Below are 20505 nucleotides of genomic sequence, written 5' to 3'. Positions count from 1 at the left end.
TATTTTAGAAAAAAAATAACTGAATCGCATGAACAATCTATAAAGTCTTTTCAGAAAGTACACAAGGTAAACAAAAATCTCCAAAAAATACAACAGCTGTGAAAGTCTAAGATGCAAAAATCCATTTAAAAGAAGAATGATTCTAAAAACATATTAAGATCTTCACTAAAAAGGAATACAATCTAGCAGCCGTTGTCATGTTGTTGAAAGCTTTAGAAACGTTTTACACATCATTGACAAGTCCCTGAGCTCAATTTACATATATATATCCAATCACAATGCAGAATTGAGCCAATGAGAACCGTTATTTATATCAGCTGTAAGTGTAAAGGCCTGTGATCAGATGGCATTATCCAGATACAGATACAGATGTTGATAGCAGGGGTAAATGGGTCTATTCCAGGCTTTTTGAAGCCGTGTACACATAAGGAATTCAGTCCTGAACAGGCAGCTGTAGTTAAACTACCAGCTGACTTCTATGGGTTTTATTTTTTTTTTAATGCATTTCAACAAAGATCCCAAACCAGACGTGTGATTGTAACTCCTCTCTGCAGCTCCTCTGCAGCAGTAGCGCATCACCGCCCTCGCCTTGTGCCACGAGCTGAAACACGCTGCCTCCATCCGACAGCCGCCTTACTCTCCAGATGTGGAGGACGAGCGATGGGGCACATCTGTCCTCCTCCTCCTCCAGGTCCTGAAACTTACTGTAACGCCGAAACTCGCCTGATGTTGAGACTTGAGCCGATCTGTGGCATCTTCTACCTACAGTTTGTTGAGCCGCAACATGTTTGCTTGTATTTCCAGTGAAAACATGGTTTAAAAAGCCCTTTACTGTTTCTATAAAAATAACCAAATACCAGGTCCAATGTTGTCTGACATTTCATCCAAGTGCAGATGTTTTTAAAAAAAAATGCATGCTAGAGTTGTTCTGGGCTCCAAAACCTTTTTTATAATTTGTTTTCTATCATTTTGAAGGTGCCTAAGTTATGACGATGCAATTTTCCGAATGTTTTTACTTTTGAAAAACAAGTGGCTTGTAAAAAAATGTGTAGATTTGTGTTGTATTTTCTTCCTTTTTGGTAACTGTAGCTTGTATAGTGTGTTAGGCCTTTTTCCATTATTAAACCAATTATTCCTTGTATGTCTTCTACTTTGTCACGTAGTTTTTTTGGCGTGGGAGGTTGATGATATTAGTCTTAGAACAGGAAGAGGTGACCCTGCGTATTTGTGGTTTGGTGACAGATTCTGCTTTCTGTTTAAATGTCTGTTCTCATTAATTATATTGAAAGAGCTGCGTCAGTGGATTTGAGCAATGTTCTCCAAATAGAAGCAGTGTTTTTCTTTACAAGTGTTTTTAGAGGAACTTCTGCGAAGAGAGGATGGCAGCGTGGTGGGCGTGTGGTTTCACAGCTTTACTAAGAGACGGACAGATAGCCCCGGACTTCCTGTTCACTGCTGCTGCTGTCAGAGTTCACTCACTTCAGAGGACTTTTTAAGATATCTCGCTGACTGTCGACACAGGAGCAACTAAACAGATCCTTTCATCTCATCTACAGCCAAGCCGGTAAGATGGTGCTCATTGCTGCCTTTCTCATGATCAATTCCACCGGCAGCGGCGAGGATGAGTAGATGTTATGAGGAAATTGTCAATATAGCTGTAGCTCTGAATATTCTGAGTTAAACAGGTGGATGAAACAACATCTGGACACATTTCTGTTGATGGTAAATGATGTGTTTTCTGTGTGTGCAGAGACATGTACGTGTGTTACATCCTGGACGGGATTCTCATCCTTTACGGCGTCATTCTCACCATCTTATACTGCAGACTGAGGGTAAGACAAACAGGAACAACACTCACACACACACACACACACACACCACCGTGTTGAGTGTTAGAAAGTGCACAAGTGTTACTTATAGTTGTGTCAACGTTCTTCAGAATGATAATGCTGACAAAAATGATTATTTCAGAGTTTTGTTCAGAAATTATCTATATTTCTAGTAATAAAAAACAAAAGTAATGAAAATGTTCCACCAGCTTATACAAATATAGATAATTCTGTTGCACTTTGCTAATGTATTATATGTATATATTTTAGATTAGAAAATCACTTTTATTGTATTTATTGCTTTTCTGTGATTTTATTTATGTTTTTATGACATTTTAGTTGTTTTACTCTTTGGGTTGTTATGTGTTTAGTTATCGGTTTTAAGTTCATTTTGTTATCCTTGTGTTTTAAATGTGTTCTGTTTTTATTGTAAAGCACTTTGTAACACTTTTGTGTTTTCAAAGGTGCTATAAAAATAGAGATTATTAACATATTATTATTTATTATTATAGATTTGTTATGCTAGTTGTAGTAGTCAGGTATATCTATAGTATATTCTAATATTCTTTATATTGTGTATTCTATAGATATATTTCTCTAGTGTTGATCTGTCTATCTGTCTATCTGTCTATCTGTCTATCTGTCTGTCTGTCTGTAACTCCCTTAATATCTATCTATCTCTAACTCCCTTAATATTTGTCCTTATATTTTCCTTATTTATATTTTTTACTGTCATGCTCATTGTATCACCTTTTACACCGTTGACACCTTTTTTCAATTGTCTGCTCTTCATATTGTCTTGAATATTTCAGCATTTTTATTATGTGAATCACTCAATCAAATGTGCTTTCTGGTTTATTTTGACAGATGAATTCAGTCAACAAAGCGCCTGAGGTAAAATTCAAGTTTTATATTATTGTGGAATAAAACGAAATATAAGACGGTTATGATTTAATGAAATGTGCTGGGAAAATGTTTTTTGTTTTTTTAAATGCTTTGGATTCGTTTTTAGTATTTCGCCATCAAACATAGTAGTTCTGCTTTAAAGTCAACCTCAGCCGATCATTTCCTGTAAAAGCCTGAGCTGACCACCAACCTACATTATTTATACACTATACACAGTCACAGTTTCCACCAGTGTTTCTTCTCACGAAATAAATGTGTCAGATCCAACTTCCTGCTAATTGGTATTAAATCATGCAAAATTATAAAATCTTTAATTCTTGACCCTAACAGCTTAGAATGAATAAAGCTATTTACGCCCGTATGGCTCGAAAGAGGAACTAGATATTTCACACATCTCTTTTGCGTTTATCAAGAAACATTGCAGTATTCTTACACGTACAAATATATTGCTTAGATGGATTGATGAAACAACACCAAAGAATTGTGGGGTAACATAAACTGATATTTGAGCTAATACCAATGGAATATCTAACATACAGATTTAAATATGCTGGTTAAAGACTTACAAATATTATACTAAAGGGTCTGATAGATTGCAATATTGAAAATTTGCAAAGTGACATTTTTGGGTCCTAAGACCAGATATTTATTTATTGATTTATATTTATTTTGTTTTGTTTTCTTATTTTTCTTAAAATGTTTTGTTGTTGCGTCACTGTCTCCTTATCATTATACACATACATAAATAGATGACATTTTCCATTATGTGATTGTGTACAATCCTCCCTTTGAGTATATTATGTGCTATGTATACCATACGTCAGGGATCTAAGTCTGATGTTTAGTTCTTGTGTCCACTGTGTGTTGGTGTATTGGTGGTTTTGTCTGTGTTTGTTTTTAACATTGAAACACACTTTATAATCGCTTTCAACCGTTTTTGTCCCACAGAAGAAGCCCGTGGAGGGAGGCATCTATGCGGTGAGACTCATTCTAATGATTAAAAAGACATTTAAAAAGACACATGATGGAACAGTGACAGCTTAAAGCACAGCCGATGGTCATTTATTTGGCTGTCAGAAAAGAAAAATCACACTTAGACTCAGAGTGCAGGAAATGTTCACAAAATTGTGTTTGTAGAAATGTATTTTCTCACTATCGTTTCCTGTGTGTGTCCTGCAGGGTCTGACATCTCACAGCACCGACACCTACGAAACCATCAAGATAGATAAGAAGCCGATCGTGTGATGGAGGAGGGTTTGGTGCAGAGCGGATGATGACACAAACACGGTGTCAGATCTTATGAAGCTTTATACTGTATATTACGTTACATGACTTTTCTCCCTTTTCGTTTTGTAAAAATACTACTCTCTTTTCTAAACTTTGCATGTATGAAATGTTAAAACTAAATTAATTTAACAAGTTACTAATAAAGGTTGTGTAAGTGTGTTTTCACTGCACGGCGCACTGTGTTTCACAGCTGGTTTTACACAAGTTTCTGAAAAAGGAGAAGTTTAAATTTGTCTTTTGTTTCTGTTCATGTGTTCCCTTTTTATGATGAATTAAGGAGTACTTTTACTTCACTTTATGTGAAGAAAAAACCCCTAAAATTATGTCAATCTCAGAAGTAGGAGTGCAATTAATGATTATTTTTTATTATTTATTTTGATTCGTCTTTTATTTTGATTAATCTCTTTGTGTATTAAATGTCAGAAAATGCAGGAGTACTTGTGTGAAAAAAAAACATAAATTATGTTAACCTCAGAAGTAGGAGTGCAACAAATGATAATTTTTATTAACAATTAATCTGCTAATTTTATTTTTGATAAATCTTTCGGTGTATTAAAATTTCAAAAAATTATAAAAAATGCCCATCACAATTTCCTAAAGCCCAACGTGACGCCTTCTAGTGTCTTTCTTTGTCTGACCAACAGTCCAAAGCCCAAAGATATTCAGTTTACATGATATGAATGAAAAATTGTGTACACATATTTGGTCAATTTAATTCTGATATAAAACAGAAAATTACCCGTAATATTTTTTAAATACATTTTCTGTCAATCAGCTAATTGATTAGGATAGACAGGAAGGTAAAGCTTTTATTTTAGTGGCTAAATCATTAAAAAAGCCAACATGTTTCGACCACTGCAGGTCTTCATCAGGTCTTAAAACATGTTCAAGCCTTACGGTTGAGTACATTTTGAAGAATCAAGCAGGTTATCCTATCACAGTGTTTGAAACACATAATTTCATTTTGGAAACTGGAACTGACCAAAGAAATTCTTAGTCGACTAACTGTCATACAATTTTGTAAAAGATTTTGTCTAAATTCTATATTATGCGGTTATTATTAATGACAAGTTTTAAAAAGTGGCCTGTTTGATATCAGCAAGGACACTTTACATTTTAGTAGGGCTGCCGTCCTCGACCAAAGAAATTCTTAGTTGACTAACACTTGTACGACGAACACTTGTGTTTACCAGAGATGTGCTCATTAGTTTCTTAGAAATAAGTCATTCAGCGTGAAAAAGCATAAAAAATGACTAATGGATTCAAGAAATCTTAGTCAACTAAGACCAAAGCAACCGATTAGTCGACTAATCGACTAACCTTTTATTACTGCAATTTATCACTCTGCAGTTTTCCAAAACAACAAAATCTCAATAACTATTTTTACTTGTTACAGATATGCTTCATGTTTATTGCATGAAAACAACACTGTAACGTTACCTGTTCAAATCAAAAACACCAACATTAGTTTCAATCTTCTAATTCACCAGAATTAAGGGAGCATTCAGTCTAAACATCCAGATAGTAAATATAACATCTATTTTCATGTCTCAAAAGTGCTCATTTATAACAGAAATATTTAACAGCACCAGAGAGGAGAAACAATCACACACTTTCACTGTGAAAGCCTGTTTCTTTCTGCCTGTGTGACAGCAGCAGCTCACTTATTTACATAGAAACAGAACTGGACATGTATTCAAAACAGATTGATGACAGCCCGTGCACTCTGTGGCTGTGTACAGTTTTCCCTCATGCTCTTTACAACGACACAAGATACTCCTTCACTCATCCAGTCGTCTGTTGCAACATAACCACCTGAACTAGTGAAACAGAACATACTCAGGTCTGAGGTCACAGCTGCATTTGAATAACGGTGAAATTAGTATTTATGAGCCGACACATGCATGTTCACTGGGTTCCAGTTCATATTATCATCATTGATTCCCATTAATCCTGCTGTAAGAGAAGTTATCTTTTTTCTTGCAAAAAGACAATAAATATATTGAATCAAACTTTTTTACCTTGTGTGTTTTACTGCAGCTGTTTCATTGGCTTTACACTCTCTGTGCACATTTCATTTAACAGAGATTCAACACATTTGAAGTATTGAGCTGGTGATGACTCAGGATGAGTAAGGAGTGACTGCAGCAGGAGTGTTTCACTTCAACATGCTCTATATATATATATTTTGGGAAAAAATGCTATGTGAAATGTATATAGCCTATAGCATATACACCCATATGAAGCTGTCTGGTGTTGTAGCTGCAGGTTATCATCAGTCAACAGATAAACAGCTGAAGCAACAAAGAGCATCTTCCTGTCACAGATAATTAGTCAGGTTGTTTTGGAAAAACTGGATCATTTGGAGTTTTGCACGAAATCATGCTGCGTTCAAGTCCTCCTGGGAAATTCAAGGGTCTGTATGTGAGAAGTGCTGTGTGAAAAAATGGCAAAACCACTTCAACATTTTGGGAGAAATTATGGCTGTTGCAGGGAAGCCAATTTTATATTTGAAGACAACGTAGTAGAAGCACTGCTGGGTCTTTGTGGTGGTCACATACAGATGCTCTTTGGATCCTTCAGGTGTACTGTGCTTATTCAATCTTGTGAAGAGCTCATTGCATGGGTGGAATATGATCTCAAAAAAGTACAAAATGCAATTCTCCTTCAAAAATAATCCAATGCACATTTTTAGATTATAATTTACAGTCTTTAATGCACATTTTTGCAACTTTTTTAGATTATAATTTACAGTCTTTAATGCAAATCTTTTGTAATATGTACATATCATCTTTCACTTTATGTACATAGTGTAATATGTTCATACCTGTCACTGTAAATACAAATCTAACTCACTCTACATACAGTATATAGACATCTCCACATGTACATGTTCATCAGCCAGTCCATGTATATCCATCCGGTATTTATTTCTTTGCACTATTTGTGTTGTTTACAACTTCTGAACACTTAACGTGTATGAACTCTTGACTTGTATAGACATTTTAATTTTTTTTATTGTGTTCTTTTATTCTGTTATTTCTATTCTGTGTAAGTACATTGAGAGAGCTGTATAAAAAACGGAATCAAATTACATGTATCTATACTAAATAAACCTGAATTAAACCTGATTCTGATTCTGATATCGTGTCCTTTCTTTTGTTCTGTTTTTTAATTAAACTGACTCATTATTTAAATAAATAAATCAGCTTGTTAAGCAGCAGGATGTCTAATCTTGTGTGTCTGTTTTTATTTTCCGACATAAGATTAGAAAACCAACTTTCTCAACACCACGTGAACGCAGCACAAAGTGGGCGTGTCCTGGTGGAGCAGTGGGCGTGGCCTGACTCAGACAGGTGTAGAGGCTCATACCTGTTGTAGGTGTCTCTCCGTCTAGTGTGCGTGACAAGCGTGCAGGTTTCCGTTTGGTCGACACACGCTTTATTTCTCTTTCTCTTTCTGTGTTAACTCAGATATCATTTAAAATGTCTGCGTTTATCTGTTTACCTTTACTTTTCCTCTGCTGAGTTCAGGGTCCAGGTGCTGCAGAGGACTTTGCTCTGGAAATTAAGTTAACAGCAGTTTACAACTTGCACTAAACTATATTCAACTAGTGGACAACAAGTGGATTTAAGCATCATTGTGTGATCTGAAGAGGAAACACCTGTTGCACCTGCCTACCTGCTAACCGCTGCTCTATAGCTGAGCTACCTGTGTGAACTGAATGCAGATATAACAAGACAATAACAAGAGTTGGAACAGCTCAGACAGGAAGGTGATTCTTTTCTGGATTAAAGATGGAGTTGACGTTGGAGCAAAGAGCAAAGAGTCTGGCTCTGCTTCTACTAGTTGGTGAGTTCTCTGTTACATTCATTTATATGACAATTCACTGTTTTACACAACCTTCACTGTCTGTGTGCTGTCATGGTGGGACTCCTGCTGCCACTTTTTGTGGCTGTGGTGATCCAGAAAGGACTTGTCTGTGCTAAAGTGTCAACATTTATATGTATTAGGTTCTTGTTATTTTACAAAATGTGACTGTAGTATTCCTAAAATTAAGTTGCAATAAGTCTGATACTAAATATTCAGGTTAGCAGTAACCTTACTGTGTTTTTCATTTCCTATAGAGTCACTAATATTCATATAATATTTATATAATGATCTTGGGAGGACAGAAAACAGAAGTAAGCTTCTTCACAGGAAAACAAAAAGAGGAAAGATGGAAATAAATAGTCACCTTGTGGTGCTTCATGGTAACCTACATTTCCTTTTATGTTGCTATAATAACTAGGTCTGTCCTCGACCAAAGAAATTCTTAGTCGATTAGTTGATTTAATCGACAGATCTGTGAGTTCCTCCACAAAGAATGACACAAAAGCACAACTTTAAATCTTGTGTTTACCACAGATGTGCTCTTAAGTTTCTTGGAAATAAGTCATTCAACATGACAAAAGCATAAAACATGACTAATCGACTAAAGAAAAGGGGGGTGGGTGGCATCCCTAATAATAACACTTTGATATTCCTATAAGCACCTGGAGTGAGTCTATAGTCACATTTGAGTACTTTTAAAGACGACAATCCTATAATATCTATATAATATTTCTCTTTGCTCATGGTTAATGTCTGACTATCGTTGTCTCTAGTTACACCGTATTGCCAAACGTTTGTGGACAACTCTGATCTTGGTGGCATAGTGTATTTCTGTCTAGTTTTTAATGATGATGTATTTGTCCTTTTCCTGTCGATAAATGACCAAACACTAATGATGATGTTTAATTAATTAAGTATACACTATTTGGCCAAAAGTATCTGGACACCAATGTCTACGAGTTACGTTAGTTTTGGATTGTTTTTCATGGTTTGAACTGTATTTCCAGTGAAGGGAAATGAAATTGTTACAGCATAGGGTGGTATTTTTAGACAACCATGTGGCAACAGTTTGGGGAAGGAAGGCCCTTTCTTGTTTCAACTCATCTCAACTTCAATGGTTTTGTGTGGAAGAACTTGACCGGTCTGCACGGAGCCATCTGACCTCCTCCAACACACCTTTGTGAATTGGAAAAGTGGACAGTGAGCCAAATCTTATCCGCCAACCTCACTGTGGCTGAACGGGTGTAAACCCCTGCAGTCTGGCGGAGCGTCTTCACACAAGACTGGAGGCTGTTACAGCAGCACAGATTAAGGTGTCCACATAGTTTTGTCCCTGCAGGTGTGGAGACAGAAGCAGCACAACAGAATGTGGCTCAGTCACATTCTTACTTTCAGTAAACATGAATCAGAACGTATTGCCCAACGTGCGTCTTCCTGTTTTTCTGTGACTAATTCTGTCGGTGCACTACTGCTTTTATTTCCTTCTTCGGCGGAGATTAAAGTTGAGTTTATAAGAGCAAATGCACATATTCGTTTTTTCTTTAATCCTGCAAGTGTGATTAAGTTACTGTTATTAGAGTGAACAGGAAAAGCTTGTATGGCAGCCTTGTGACTCAAGTGAACCTGTGTTTATCTAGAGAGTGTGTGTGGAGTGTGTGTTTAACTTTCTTTCAGTTTAGTGTTTATCTCTATTGACCTCTATCTTCATTTCTCTGTGCCGCAATGTCACTCTTGTGTTTATCTCGGTCTCTTCCCTTTCCTGTTCTTCTTCTGTTGCTCTCTTACGACTCGGTCTCTTTCTCTTGACTCCACAATCAGGTCACACACACACTGTGGTTCTTTGTTGGGCAAATTTAAACATTCTGTGTGAGGAGACCTCCTCTCTCGTGGGATATTATCTGTGGGAGATGTCCGTGTCCCATTTCGGCTGTGGTGTAATCATTAATTGAGCTCATTAATCAGTAACCACAGAAAAAAAAACCTGAGTTCGCCTCAGTAATCAAAGGGCAAATGTTTGGTTTTCTCTGTTTGAGTTGTAGAAGTGTTGCTTTCTCACACCCTTTTCACTCACAGTTGTGTGTCTGTCCCACGCTTAGATGTAGACTTTCAACCAGGTGTGATAAAAGTACACTCAGTCTTAGTCATTAGTCGACACTGATGACAGCTTTGATAGTACAACACGTCACTGATGTGAGACTGCATAGCCAGTGTACTGAAGCTGTTACACGCTGCTGTGTTGGGTTAATAATAGTGAATATGAAAATGTAAATTTTCATGCAAAAAAACGAGTAACACTCGTTTGTTCCTGTCCATGTACAGGAAAACGTTCCTGCACACTGTTAGCACTGCAATGTTTCAGTCATGGGCTTTTGTCATGCATCACATTCACAACATGAAATATCTTTATGCTAAAGTCACAGATTATCACATCCATAAATTATAAAAACAACAAAACATGATTAATATGACACAAACGGAAATCGATTAACGACACAAAACAAACAACAAACGTTATTATTGCATTAACTTTGGCAGCCCTATAAGATATTAGACGGGCAATGCAAAACAAATTATTTGTATCATTAATAGAAATGGGACTAGAGTTAGATCATCAGACAATAATTAGTCCAAGTGTTAAATATATTTTATTTCTTAAAAATAGGGTTGCCCCATCTTAGTCAATTAGTCGACTAATCGGTCGTTTTGGTCTCAGTCGACTAAGATTTCTTTAGTCGATTAGTCGTTTTTAATGCCTTTTTTCATGCTGAATGATTTTTTTCCAAAAAACTTATGAGCACATTTCTGGTAAACACAAGATTTAAAGTGGTGCTTTTGTGTGATTCTTTGTGGAGAAACTCAGTTTTACAGATCTGTCGATTAAATCAAGGAATCGTGTATCGATCAAAATCGTATGTAGTCGACTAAGAATTTCTTTGGTCAAGGACGACCCTACTTAAAAATACACCAATCATACACAAGCCTTTCATCGGTAGACTTCTGAAACAATAAAACAATGACAACATAACAATTTGCTATCAAGGAATTTGAAGTAAATAATCTAATATGACGCAAAATATCAAGACCATGTGGAAGAACTTCTAAAACAGCAGCTATAACACAAAAGCTCCCCATTGTTTCACAGCAGCTCTTTCTGAGCACAAACAGGGAAACATTTCTGCTTTTCAAGAAAGAATTTAGACAAGAAAGCACTGTTGTTCAGGTTGTTTGCTCCGTCGCCTCGCAGCGTGCAGTGTTCAAACCTTCTTTGTGGAGTTTACATTATTCTGTGCGTCTGCATGCCGACAGACAAGCAGGTTAGGTGAACTGGTGACTGCCCGTAGGTGTGAATGTGTTTATCTGTCTACATACAAACCTGTCTGGGGTTTACCTCATCTCTCGGCCAAAGCATCACGGGATCTTTAACGGGATACGGTTAATAGAAAATGGATGGATGGACTGTTTCTCATGCAAATTAATGAATGAAAATGTGTAAAGAAGGAAAGCTGGTTTAGGATGTACATATAAAACTACATCACACTGGATCAATGTAGAAAAAAAAGAATTAGGGCTGCAACTAGCAATTATATTTATTATAGATTAATCGATTAATCGTTTAGTCTATGAAGTGTCAGAAAATAATCATCACATATATTGTGTCTATCCAACTGCGTCTGTGATTTATTGCATTTTATATGACTTTATATAAAAAGACCTTGAGAAAAAAAAAAAAGATTACCAGAAGCTGATAATAAAGGCCTTTCAATTAATTAACTAAATCTTAGGGATGCACCGATTGCAATATTATTGACCGATACCGATGTTTTGTTGTCGTTTATTTTGTTGTTATTTATTCCCCCTCTGGTGCCAGGGAAACAAAGATCTCTACATTATAAAAAAATTACTGAACTGTCTTCACTCTTAACGTAAATCAGCCCTTCATTCATATCTTGAACAAGCACAAATTAAATCATACAAATTTATGAAACCAGCTTTAAAATAACCTTCTTTCACATGAAAAACGACTGCTTCAAAAGCTCCTTAGCCTGTGTAATTAAATCAGCAGCTAACAACACAACATTTAGCCGGCACAAAACACATAAACATCGGCCACTGCCATCGGTAAATGTCATCTTATTTGCCGTTAGGCCGATTGCAGTCAACAAGACGAAAATCCTCCGATACAGATGTTCGGCCGATAAATCGGTGCATCCCCGAAAAATCTTTTAAAGGGGTCCTATTTTGCTTATTTTCAGGTGCATACTTGTGTTTTGTGTTTCTACTAGAGCAAGTTTACATGCTTTAATATGGAAAAAAAAATGTTTTATTTTTCTCATATTGGCTGTACTTTTCACCCTCTGTCTGAAACGCTTTGTTTGAGTCCCCCCCCCAGCTGGCCCACTATTGTGATTGGTCAACAACACTCCGCTCCAGCTCTGCTCTAACTAGCTTTGTTTGAGAGCGTGCCAAACTAGGCAGGTATTATGCAAATGTATTACTTGGTGACATCACCACGTTACAGAAGAAAAGGCAGGACTTCAATCAAGGCGTTTCAGGCCGTTCAGGAGCAGTGTTTCTGTGGAGGAGAGTAACTCCCTTTGTCGTGGACTTTGGGCTTTTTAACTTTGCAGACCTTTTACATGCCCCCCAAAAGCACTAAAGCATAATAGGTCCTCTTTAAGCACATAACAGTATTCTCCTCTTGCCTTATACAATCCCTCAACTGTATTTGATGAAACCCTCTCCCTCTCCTCAGCGGTGTGTGTGCAGGCTGACTTTGTGGAGCCTCCTCAGCGCGACACCCCCCTGCGCTCCTTTGCAGAGAGCGAGACCAGGCTGCCCTGCCACTATCAGGTGGAGGAGGGGGAGACGGTGGTGCAGATCACCTGGTACAAGGAGCTCTCAGACGGTATCAAGGACCAGATCATCACTGCCCACGTCACGGACGGACACACAGGTAGGCTGCAGCGGGGGAGTTATTTCCAGAGCAGTTTCTACGGTTACTGTTTGGACATTAAGTCGAGTGTAAGCATCCTTGGGTTGCAAGTACACTTACAGGACCTCCTTATCAGGCTTTGGTTTAGGAATTGTACTTTAGACATTAGATATTGCATCAACCATATGAATAATACTATGCTCTAAAACTGAAATAGTACTATTACTTGACTAATAATTTCTTTAAGCAAAAATACTCCTTTAAATATACTTGAGTAAAAGTTCTTAAAGAAAAAGGTTTTATTTTTGTAGTGTCCTTTCCATAATATTGTCAAACACTTATTATAACAATCTGAGCCTGTCAGTGGCAGAAATAAGCACTTTTAGTGGACGTAAACTGACAGTACCAGATTGCCCCAAATGATTACATTACAGCTTGTTTAGCGGCTGTAACGTTCTCCCTCAATACTGAATCAATACACAAAAACATGGGAAAATAGGTTAAAAAATACCAAAGTTATCCTTTTAAAGTATAAAAAATCTGTAAATGTTCTTTCTTAAAGACCATATTTACATAGTCAATAGGCCCTATTGTTCATTTAGTATGATACATAAAGAGCACAATAGGCTAGCCAGACAATATTGTGTGACTTTAGTGGAATGTGTATTGTGTAAATAGGTTGAGGATTAAAATGGGCTTTACAGGGCTAAAGGATGATGGACATCGTATGTTGCCTGAGCTGAAGTCTTTGTTTTGTATTTCAGAGTTCGGGCGTTACGCCGGCCGAGTGAGGTTTGAGAGCGGCACCCCCACCGCGAACTCGGCTCTGCTCATCCCCAGCACAGAGGAGTCGGACGAGGGCAGCTACACCTGCCAAGTCTCCACCTTCCCCAACGGGAACTTTGAGAGGCACTTCACGCTCACTGTCTGGGGTAAGAGTCATCCTCTCTCCATCTTTTTCTTCTCCTCTCTCACACCTTTCTAATCCTATCAGAGCTGCTGTAAGGATGTTTAAATCGTAATCATCTTCATAGAAGAAAAAGCCAACCGGGGAAATTCAGCAGGTTTGCCAACGTGGCCACAAACACTGACGGCATATCTAAAGCTTCAGTGGGGGAAAAACAAAAAAGTGGGTTTATTTTTTTACATTAGGCCTTGTAACTGCTTAATACCAGGTGGAAAATAGAAAAAAATGTGAGTTTGAAATAGAACTAAAAAGTAAAAATATACCCCAAACCTGCTTGTTTCTTTGGTGATACAGCAGTTAGATTGTAGAGTTTTTTTTTATAATAAAACCAACAGGTTTGTGATATGTTTCCAAGTCAAGTCAACTTTATTTATGCAGCCCAAAATCACAAATTTGCCACAAACCACTTTACACCTTCTACTGTATCCTCAGACTCCTCGATTCATATAAACTTTGTTTTATATTATAAAGAAAACTCCCCAAAAAATCCTTTAATGGGAAAAAATAACATGGAGAAACTTCAGGAAGAGCAACAGAGGAGGACTGCAATATGTGTCGTACATACAGACAGAAATAAGAGTGAAATTAGGCCTACAATATGGAGAAACAGAGTGACAATATTAAAATGAGAGACTGGGAGCATTTCTCTTGCCTCCGCACGACTCTCAACATGTTGAAGGCTGAATAACAACACTGTTGCTCTTGGCGTGTCATTTGTACGCCATGAAGTCTGTATTCACGTATCTGCATAAATATGCTACGTTAAGAGCTAGAGACGTAGAGTAAAAGGGGAGAGAGACTGCTTATGGCAGGCGGGAGGGGAGGTGGAATGGTCCAACAAACACAGGACGACTTTCAACGAGGAGACCGGTGTTCCTGTCCTAAAGTGTTGTTGAGTTATTTTGAAGTTATGGTTGTGACGTGTTTTTTAGTGACATTTGTAACGTGTTTTCCGTACTTCTGTTGCGATGTTTCCGTATGTATTTTACTTAGTTTACGTACATATTTTAAACCCAACCATTATGTTTTTCCTAGACCTAAGGTCGCCTCATTGCCCTTCTGCGTTCTGCATTTAACAATAAACAAGTATTTAATTTGTTTTAAAAGTGTAATTTTTATTATTGAAAAAGCAACAATATACCTAAAAATAGCTGAACTATAAAGCTTGTTTATATAGCACTAAAATCAGGAACAATTAAGTAATTTTGGCAAGGCAATAATACCGCATACGCTCTTTTAAGCCAATCATTATCACCACAGGGGAAATTCATGCACAGCGACAGCCCTAGGTGCTATGATTCTTCAGTGGCGCCATCGGTTGAGATTGTGTTATCTGCTGTAACCGCCGTATGAAAGCAGTGCACGGAGTGGCGGCCGTGAGCTAGCCAGTGGGGCACGCTCACATGCACTAAAAGAACATGCACTAAAAAGCACGGCGGCGGGCCCGGATACGTCAACAAAGCACAGAGAAGCTCTGATTACAACACACACAGAGGGAGAGTGACTTCATTCTCTGCTCAGGTAGATATTACTCCTCTAGTATATCTTTATATAGCAAATCCTTGTTTGATGCTATATTAATGTTCTGTATAGCGCACCTTTAAAATCACACCTATTTCCAGTGCTAACTCATGACATAAATAAGGTGGATTACTAAACTATTAGTATCAAGAAAACAGTTAATTCCATATTCAAAGTTTCAAAACAAGTAGGTTTTCTTTGGAAACAACTTCAAGTTCTGATAACTCATAAACCTGACATGACCTGAATACTTTTGAAGTTCTTACATGATTGCATTGTGTCATGATGTCAGTTGATCCATAGAAGCAGCTGTGGGAATGCTGTTTTTTTTAATGGATCCTCCTTCAACTGAAACCGGCTGTCTCTTCTAAATGACTTTCTCATGTTGCTGCCAGTTATCAGTGGTGACAGACAGCTCAGTCATAAACAAGTGCCAACATGCCACGGATCAGACAAACCTACAGAAATACACTCACTAGTAACCGAATTCCCTCGACTCCTTAAACCATAAACATGTAACCAGTAACGTTGAATGCATGAGCTACATACTGTATACATTTGTCCATGTGCAGGTTTTAAAACTGAAGTCTAACCCGCCTTATTAGGATTACCTTCTGCCTTCATTCCATTATGTTATGGATCTAAAGACATCTGGATTAGAGCTGCAACGATTAATGAATTAGTTGTCAACTATTAAATTAATTTCCAACTATTCTGATAATCGATTAATCGGTTTGAGTAATTTTTTTAAGAAAAAAAAGTCAAAATTCTCTGATTCCAGCTTCTTAAATGTGAATATTTTCTGGTTTCTTTACTGACAGTAAACTGAATATCTTTGGGTTGTGGACAAAACAAGACATTTGAGGATGTTGTCTTAGGCTTTGGGAAACACTGATTGACAATTTTCACCATTTTCTGACATTTTACAGACCAAACAACTATTCAAATTAATCGAGAAAAGAATCGACAGATTAATCGACAATGAAAGTAATCACTAGTTACAGCCCTAATCTGGTTAAGGTTTTTTATTTTGGTCAGTTTATTGATTTCTATGGAATGCATCTGGGTTTATTGAGGTGGTTTTATTTGGTCATGGGTCACTATCATCTCTTATTAAAAGATTACAATGTTCCTCCAGGATATTTTCCCTGCAGGAAATTTCTTCCCACACATCACCTGTCAATCAAACACTGAGGGCGGAGCTATGATGTCATGTATTTTTTAGTTTCTGTGGTCTCTACAGGTGGTGTCCTTTTCTTTGTCTGTTAATCCATAATGGCTATTTCTGCTAATGCTAACTACCTGTTTTGTCTAATACATTAATAATCCAAACACCAATGGAAAGATTTACCAGGTGTTTACAACAGCAGAGGCTGTCTGTGAATCACAATCGTGTTAAACCAGTTGGTGACTGAGAGTAATAGAACAGAAATGTATTTATGTGAACATATCCCGGGTGACCTTTGCCCACATGGTGTTTGTCTTCTTGCACAATTATGATCTACTTGAGGTTGTTTTTGTACATTTCCTGCATCTGAAAATTGTGTAGAATCCTCTACACGTTTAATGTACATGTCCGTTTCACTGTTGCTCTCCTCAGTAAGATCCTTCATGATTATGTTCCATGATGTATTTAAGCTCCTTTTTTTTATAACAATATTCTCATCTGAATCTTTCAGCAACGAGATCTTGAAGAGATTTTTGCTCAAACTTGTCCCCGACACACGATGACAATCACTACACAGGCATTTACTGATGTCCTGGTTTTAATAGATCTAATTACAGCCACTTCAGGTAATTTTAGGTGTCAGCAAATTAGCCTTGAGCAGGCTTTGAGAAGTATTAATTAATTCTAAATGCAGTAATTGTAGGGAATGTGCATTACAAAAGTGGTTTAGTTCACCATTGTTAATACTAACACTGTTTTTATTGTGTTTTTAAGTAGAACACATAAAATACTGTTCTATAAGAGCAAGACAATACAAAATCTGAAAACATAACACCATACATATAATACAGTTCAATTATACACAACATAGAAAAGGTTTTAAGTGTATAAAAAATAAGGCTGTCGATCAATTAAAATATTTAATATTTAATCTTGATTACAAACTAGTTGTGATGTTACAAAATCTGGATCGGATTTAAGCTGAACGCAGAGAAACTTTCAGCAGTTGAATGTGAAAACAGCCTTCAAGTGTCAAACTCTGCACAGTGAAGCTTAAACATCCAAGTAAAGTAACAATAAGCAGAACACGTTTTGATGCCTCTGAACTCCTCATGTTCCTCCTCCTCTTCTCCTAGTTCTACCCATCTCCTCTCTGGACCCCGTGATCCTGGTGGAGGGCCAGTCGTTCCGCTTGGCCGCCTCCTGTCGAGCAGTGGGCCACCCGCCTCCCCGTCTCTCCTGGGAGACCGACCTGCCAGGCCAGTCCCAAAACCGCAACAAAGAGGGCGGGTCCGTATCTAGCTACTACTCCCTGCACCCGCTGCGCAGCATGAACGGGAAAAAGTTGGATTGTCTGGTGTGGCACCCCGGCCTGGATCAGCCGCGCAGGATCTCAAACCGCCTGGTGGTTCAGTGTGAGTAGATAATGATGAGCCGATTATGATGCTGTGTTTTACGGACAAAAGTGAACAACAATGGAGCAGAAGTAAAGCAGATTGGAGTTTTGATTATAATTTAATATTCTCTACAAGGTAGAGCTTGTCTAACAAGGTAAATTTTTTTCTTGCCACTATGCAAAGTGTTTTATTTTAGTTGTGGTGTTTTATCCACCTTGCTCTCAAACTTGCGGCAAACGGCGCAATTCATAGTTGGAGTTTCGCCCACATCCTCTAACGCAACCCAAATAAACTCCTGTTTCTTGGATACTTGAAATGCTCGCTTGCGCTTCAGCTCATAAACTTTAGGCTCGTTTGAGATGAGCCAGGTCTGCGCAGAATCGTTCGCCGCGCATGCATGCCGGTTAGATTTGTGTCCGACTTGATCCCGACTTGCTCTGACATCATGCAAACGCGGGCAACGACAACCTCATGAGATCGAGGCGGCCCCAGCTTTTAGAGCCAGGAGCCGCAGTTGCTCTCCACCGACTGCAAGACCCAGGGCATGATGGGAAACGCCTGGCTATCGCCTGACCAAAGAGCTGATTGGCTCTCAGTTTTGACAACAAACACCAGGTGTTGTAGAAAGTCACAACTTTCTGCGATATTTAACCTTAACGCTAGATTGTAGGCTATTAGTCTCATGTTGTGCAATGAAGGTTTCATCTGTTAACAAACACATCTTGTGTGGTTGATAATTAATAATGAGGGTTATTTATATAGCACTAGTGCTCTTTACAATATGCTTCACAAGGCAGACATAAAAATGATAAAGGATAGAATACAATGCCAGATACACGCACATTTCCACATATATTTACAAAAAAATCTAAATAAATCTGAACGCGGTCTGAAAACTACAGGTAGCCTACAGATCGGATCTAACAGGATATAACTATTTCTCTGACTTCCTGTAAATTCTTTGAAGGCTGCAGGAAACGGCTGGAAACTCTCCGACTTGACCGCAGCTTTTAGTCAGCCCCCCCTTGCTGCTGCCGCCTGATCTCGTCTACTTTCCAGGCGAGGCGCAGTTCATCTCGAACGAGCCTTTTGTCCGCTTACCCGCCGCCATTTTCACGCGAGATCGGCGATCGGTACAGGTACAACTCTCAACAGAGATGAGAAGGAAGCGAGATGGTTCAAGTTTCAAGTTTAGTTCATTTATAGAGCACATTTCAAAACAACAAAAGTTTAGCAAAGTGTTGTACAGTGGTAAAACAACAATACAATATATAAGAAGGCTCACTCCTTAGCTACTTCCATTATCAGCTCTGGAAAAAATAATGTGTTTAATTATTTTTTACCACTTACCCAATCAGGCAAGTGAGTTGTTTGATTTACTATTCTGACGTGGCATTTTACTTGCCCCGGGGAAGCGGGAAAGCTCCATTGTTGAGCCCTGAACTGTATACAGTATGTACTATTCTAACATCATAGTGTACTGTTTGTTACTTAATATACCTGGACGTTTTGTACTAACAGGAAATATGCAGTACACATGCAGATCAATCAAACTGTGACTTGGAATGTCACTTCAAGTTGACAAAAGAGAAAGTGAAGCTTTAATACTTCCTTGAGCTGTCTCAGGGAAGTATTCAAGTTTGTTTAACCTCTTTCACTCCTTCCGGTGCCCTCGGCCAACTTTACTGTCTTTCAGAGGCTGTAGCAGGCTACGTTTTGGCTAGGGAAAACTGGCATGGCTATTTTCAAAGGGCTCCCTTGACCTCTGACCTCAAGATATGTGAATGAAAATGGGTTCTCTGGGTACCCACGAGTCTCCCCTTTACAGACATGCCCACGTTATGATAATCACATGCAGTTTGGGGCAAAAACCATGCAGTTTTTTGCATGCAGTATAAATTATTATTTCATTATTATTTATTTTGAGTTATTTTCGCCTTTTCTAAAATGGTGTGTTTGAATGTTTCTGCATACTGGGGTCCCTAAACAGTCTTAGAATTGCATTAATTGGGTATCACTGTAAAGCTGAGACTCTTGTGGATCCAATGAGCCCAACTGTATTCATGTGTGATGATGTTAGTCCCCATAGTAGCCATTTCATTGTAGTGAGGCCATTTTTTGAAACTTGACCTCACTTTATAAAATGACCTGTGGTGACCTCTAGGATAATCACAGCCACATGAAATTTTACAGCCACAAACTAGAGACCTAGAGCAGTCAGAGGATGGATGGCTTTCCTAGGTAGATTGACAACAAGGGGGTTTCTGAGCAGTTTCCAGAACAGAAGTGTTCGCCATCCAATCTTCTCCAAATTCTTGCAGAAATCTCTGATACCAAATCACAGCATGACTTTTTCTGTGTTGTTCCTCAAGATCTTGGTGTTTTAATGCGGTATTTTGGATGGATTATTTTGATCAATTCTCGAGTGGTAAAAAATAGTTAAATTTTGCATTAAATCTGTGTAACAAATAGTATCAACCGAAAAATTGCTGCAACAATATATGAGACATAATAGAGCATGGGAGTGGCCATCATACTGTATACTTACATCATTATGTTTTAAACCCTCATAAACTTTCACAATTTATCTAAAGTAATTATTTAATCAATTAATTATTATATTT

General features: G+C 37.9%; 2 protein-coding genes across 3 annotated transcripts in view; both read left to right on the top strand.

Moving 5' to 3' along the window:
* The first annotated feature begins 1392 nt into the window (after nucleotides 1–1392).
* On the top strand, nucleotides 1393–6034 carry fcer1gl (Fc receptor, IgE, high affinity I, gamma polypeptide like). The gene is made up of 5 exons (XM_037787800.1): nucleotides 1393–1564; nucleotides 1751–1832; nucleotides 2697–2723; nucleotides 3684–3713; nucleotides 3915–6034. Exons 2-5 carry the CDS (start codon nucleotides 1755–1757, stop codon nucleotides 3978–3980), a joined length of 201 nt encoding a protein of 66 aa, XP_037643728.1. The 5' UTR covers nucleotides 1393–1564; nucleotides 1751–1754; the 3' UTR covers nucleotides 3981–6034.
* A 1374-nt stretch (nucleotides 6035–7408) lies between these two features.
* Nucleotides 7409–20505, top strand: part of nectin4b (nectin cell adhesion molecule 4b) — a 24854-nt gene continuing 11757 nt past the window's right edge. For both annotated transcript variants that reach the window (XM_037787795.1, XM_037787794.1), the window contains exons 1-4: nucleotides 7409–7874; nucleotides 12649–12849; nucleotides 13593–13760; nucleotides 17621–17899. In XM_037787795.1, the coding sequence (XP_037643723.1) occupies nucleotides 7820–7874; nucleotides 12649–12849; nucleotides 13593–13760; nucleotides 17621–17899 (703 nt within the window). In that variant the 5' untranslated portion in view covers nucleotides 7409–7819. The remainder of the gene's footprint in view (nucleotides 7875–12648; nucleotides 12850–13592; nucleotides 13761–17620; nucleotides 17900–20505) is intronic.

This window comes from Sebastes umbrosus, chromosome 12, assembly GCF_015220745.1.
Source record: "Sebastes umbrosus isolate fSebUmb1 chromosome 12, fSebUmb1.pri, whole genome shotgun sequence".
Classification (NCBI taxonomy): Eukaryota; Metazoa; Chordata; class Actinopteri; order Perciformes; family Sebastidae; genus Sebastes; species Sebastes umbrosus.
Note: the sequence above shows the minus strand (reverse complement) of the source record. Positions and strands in the feature narration are given on the sequence as shown.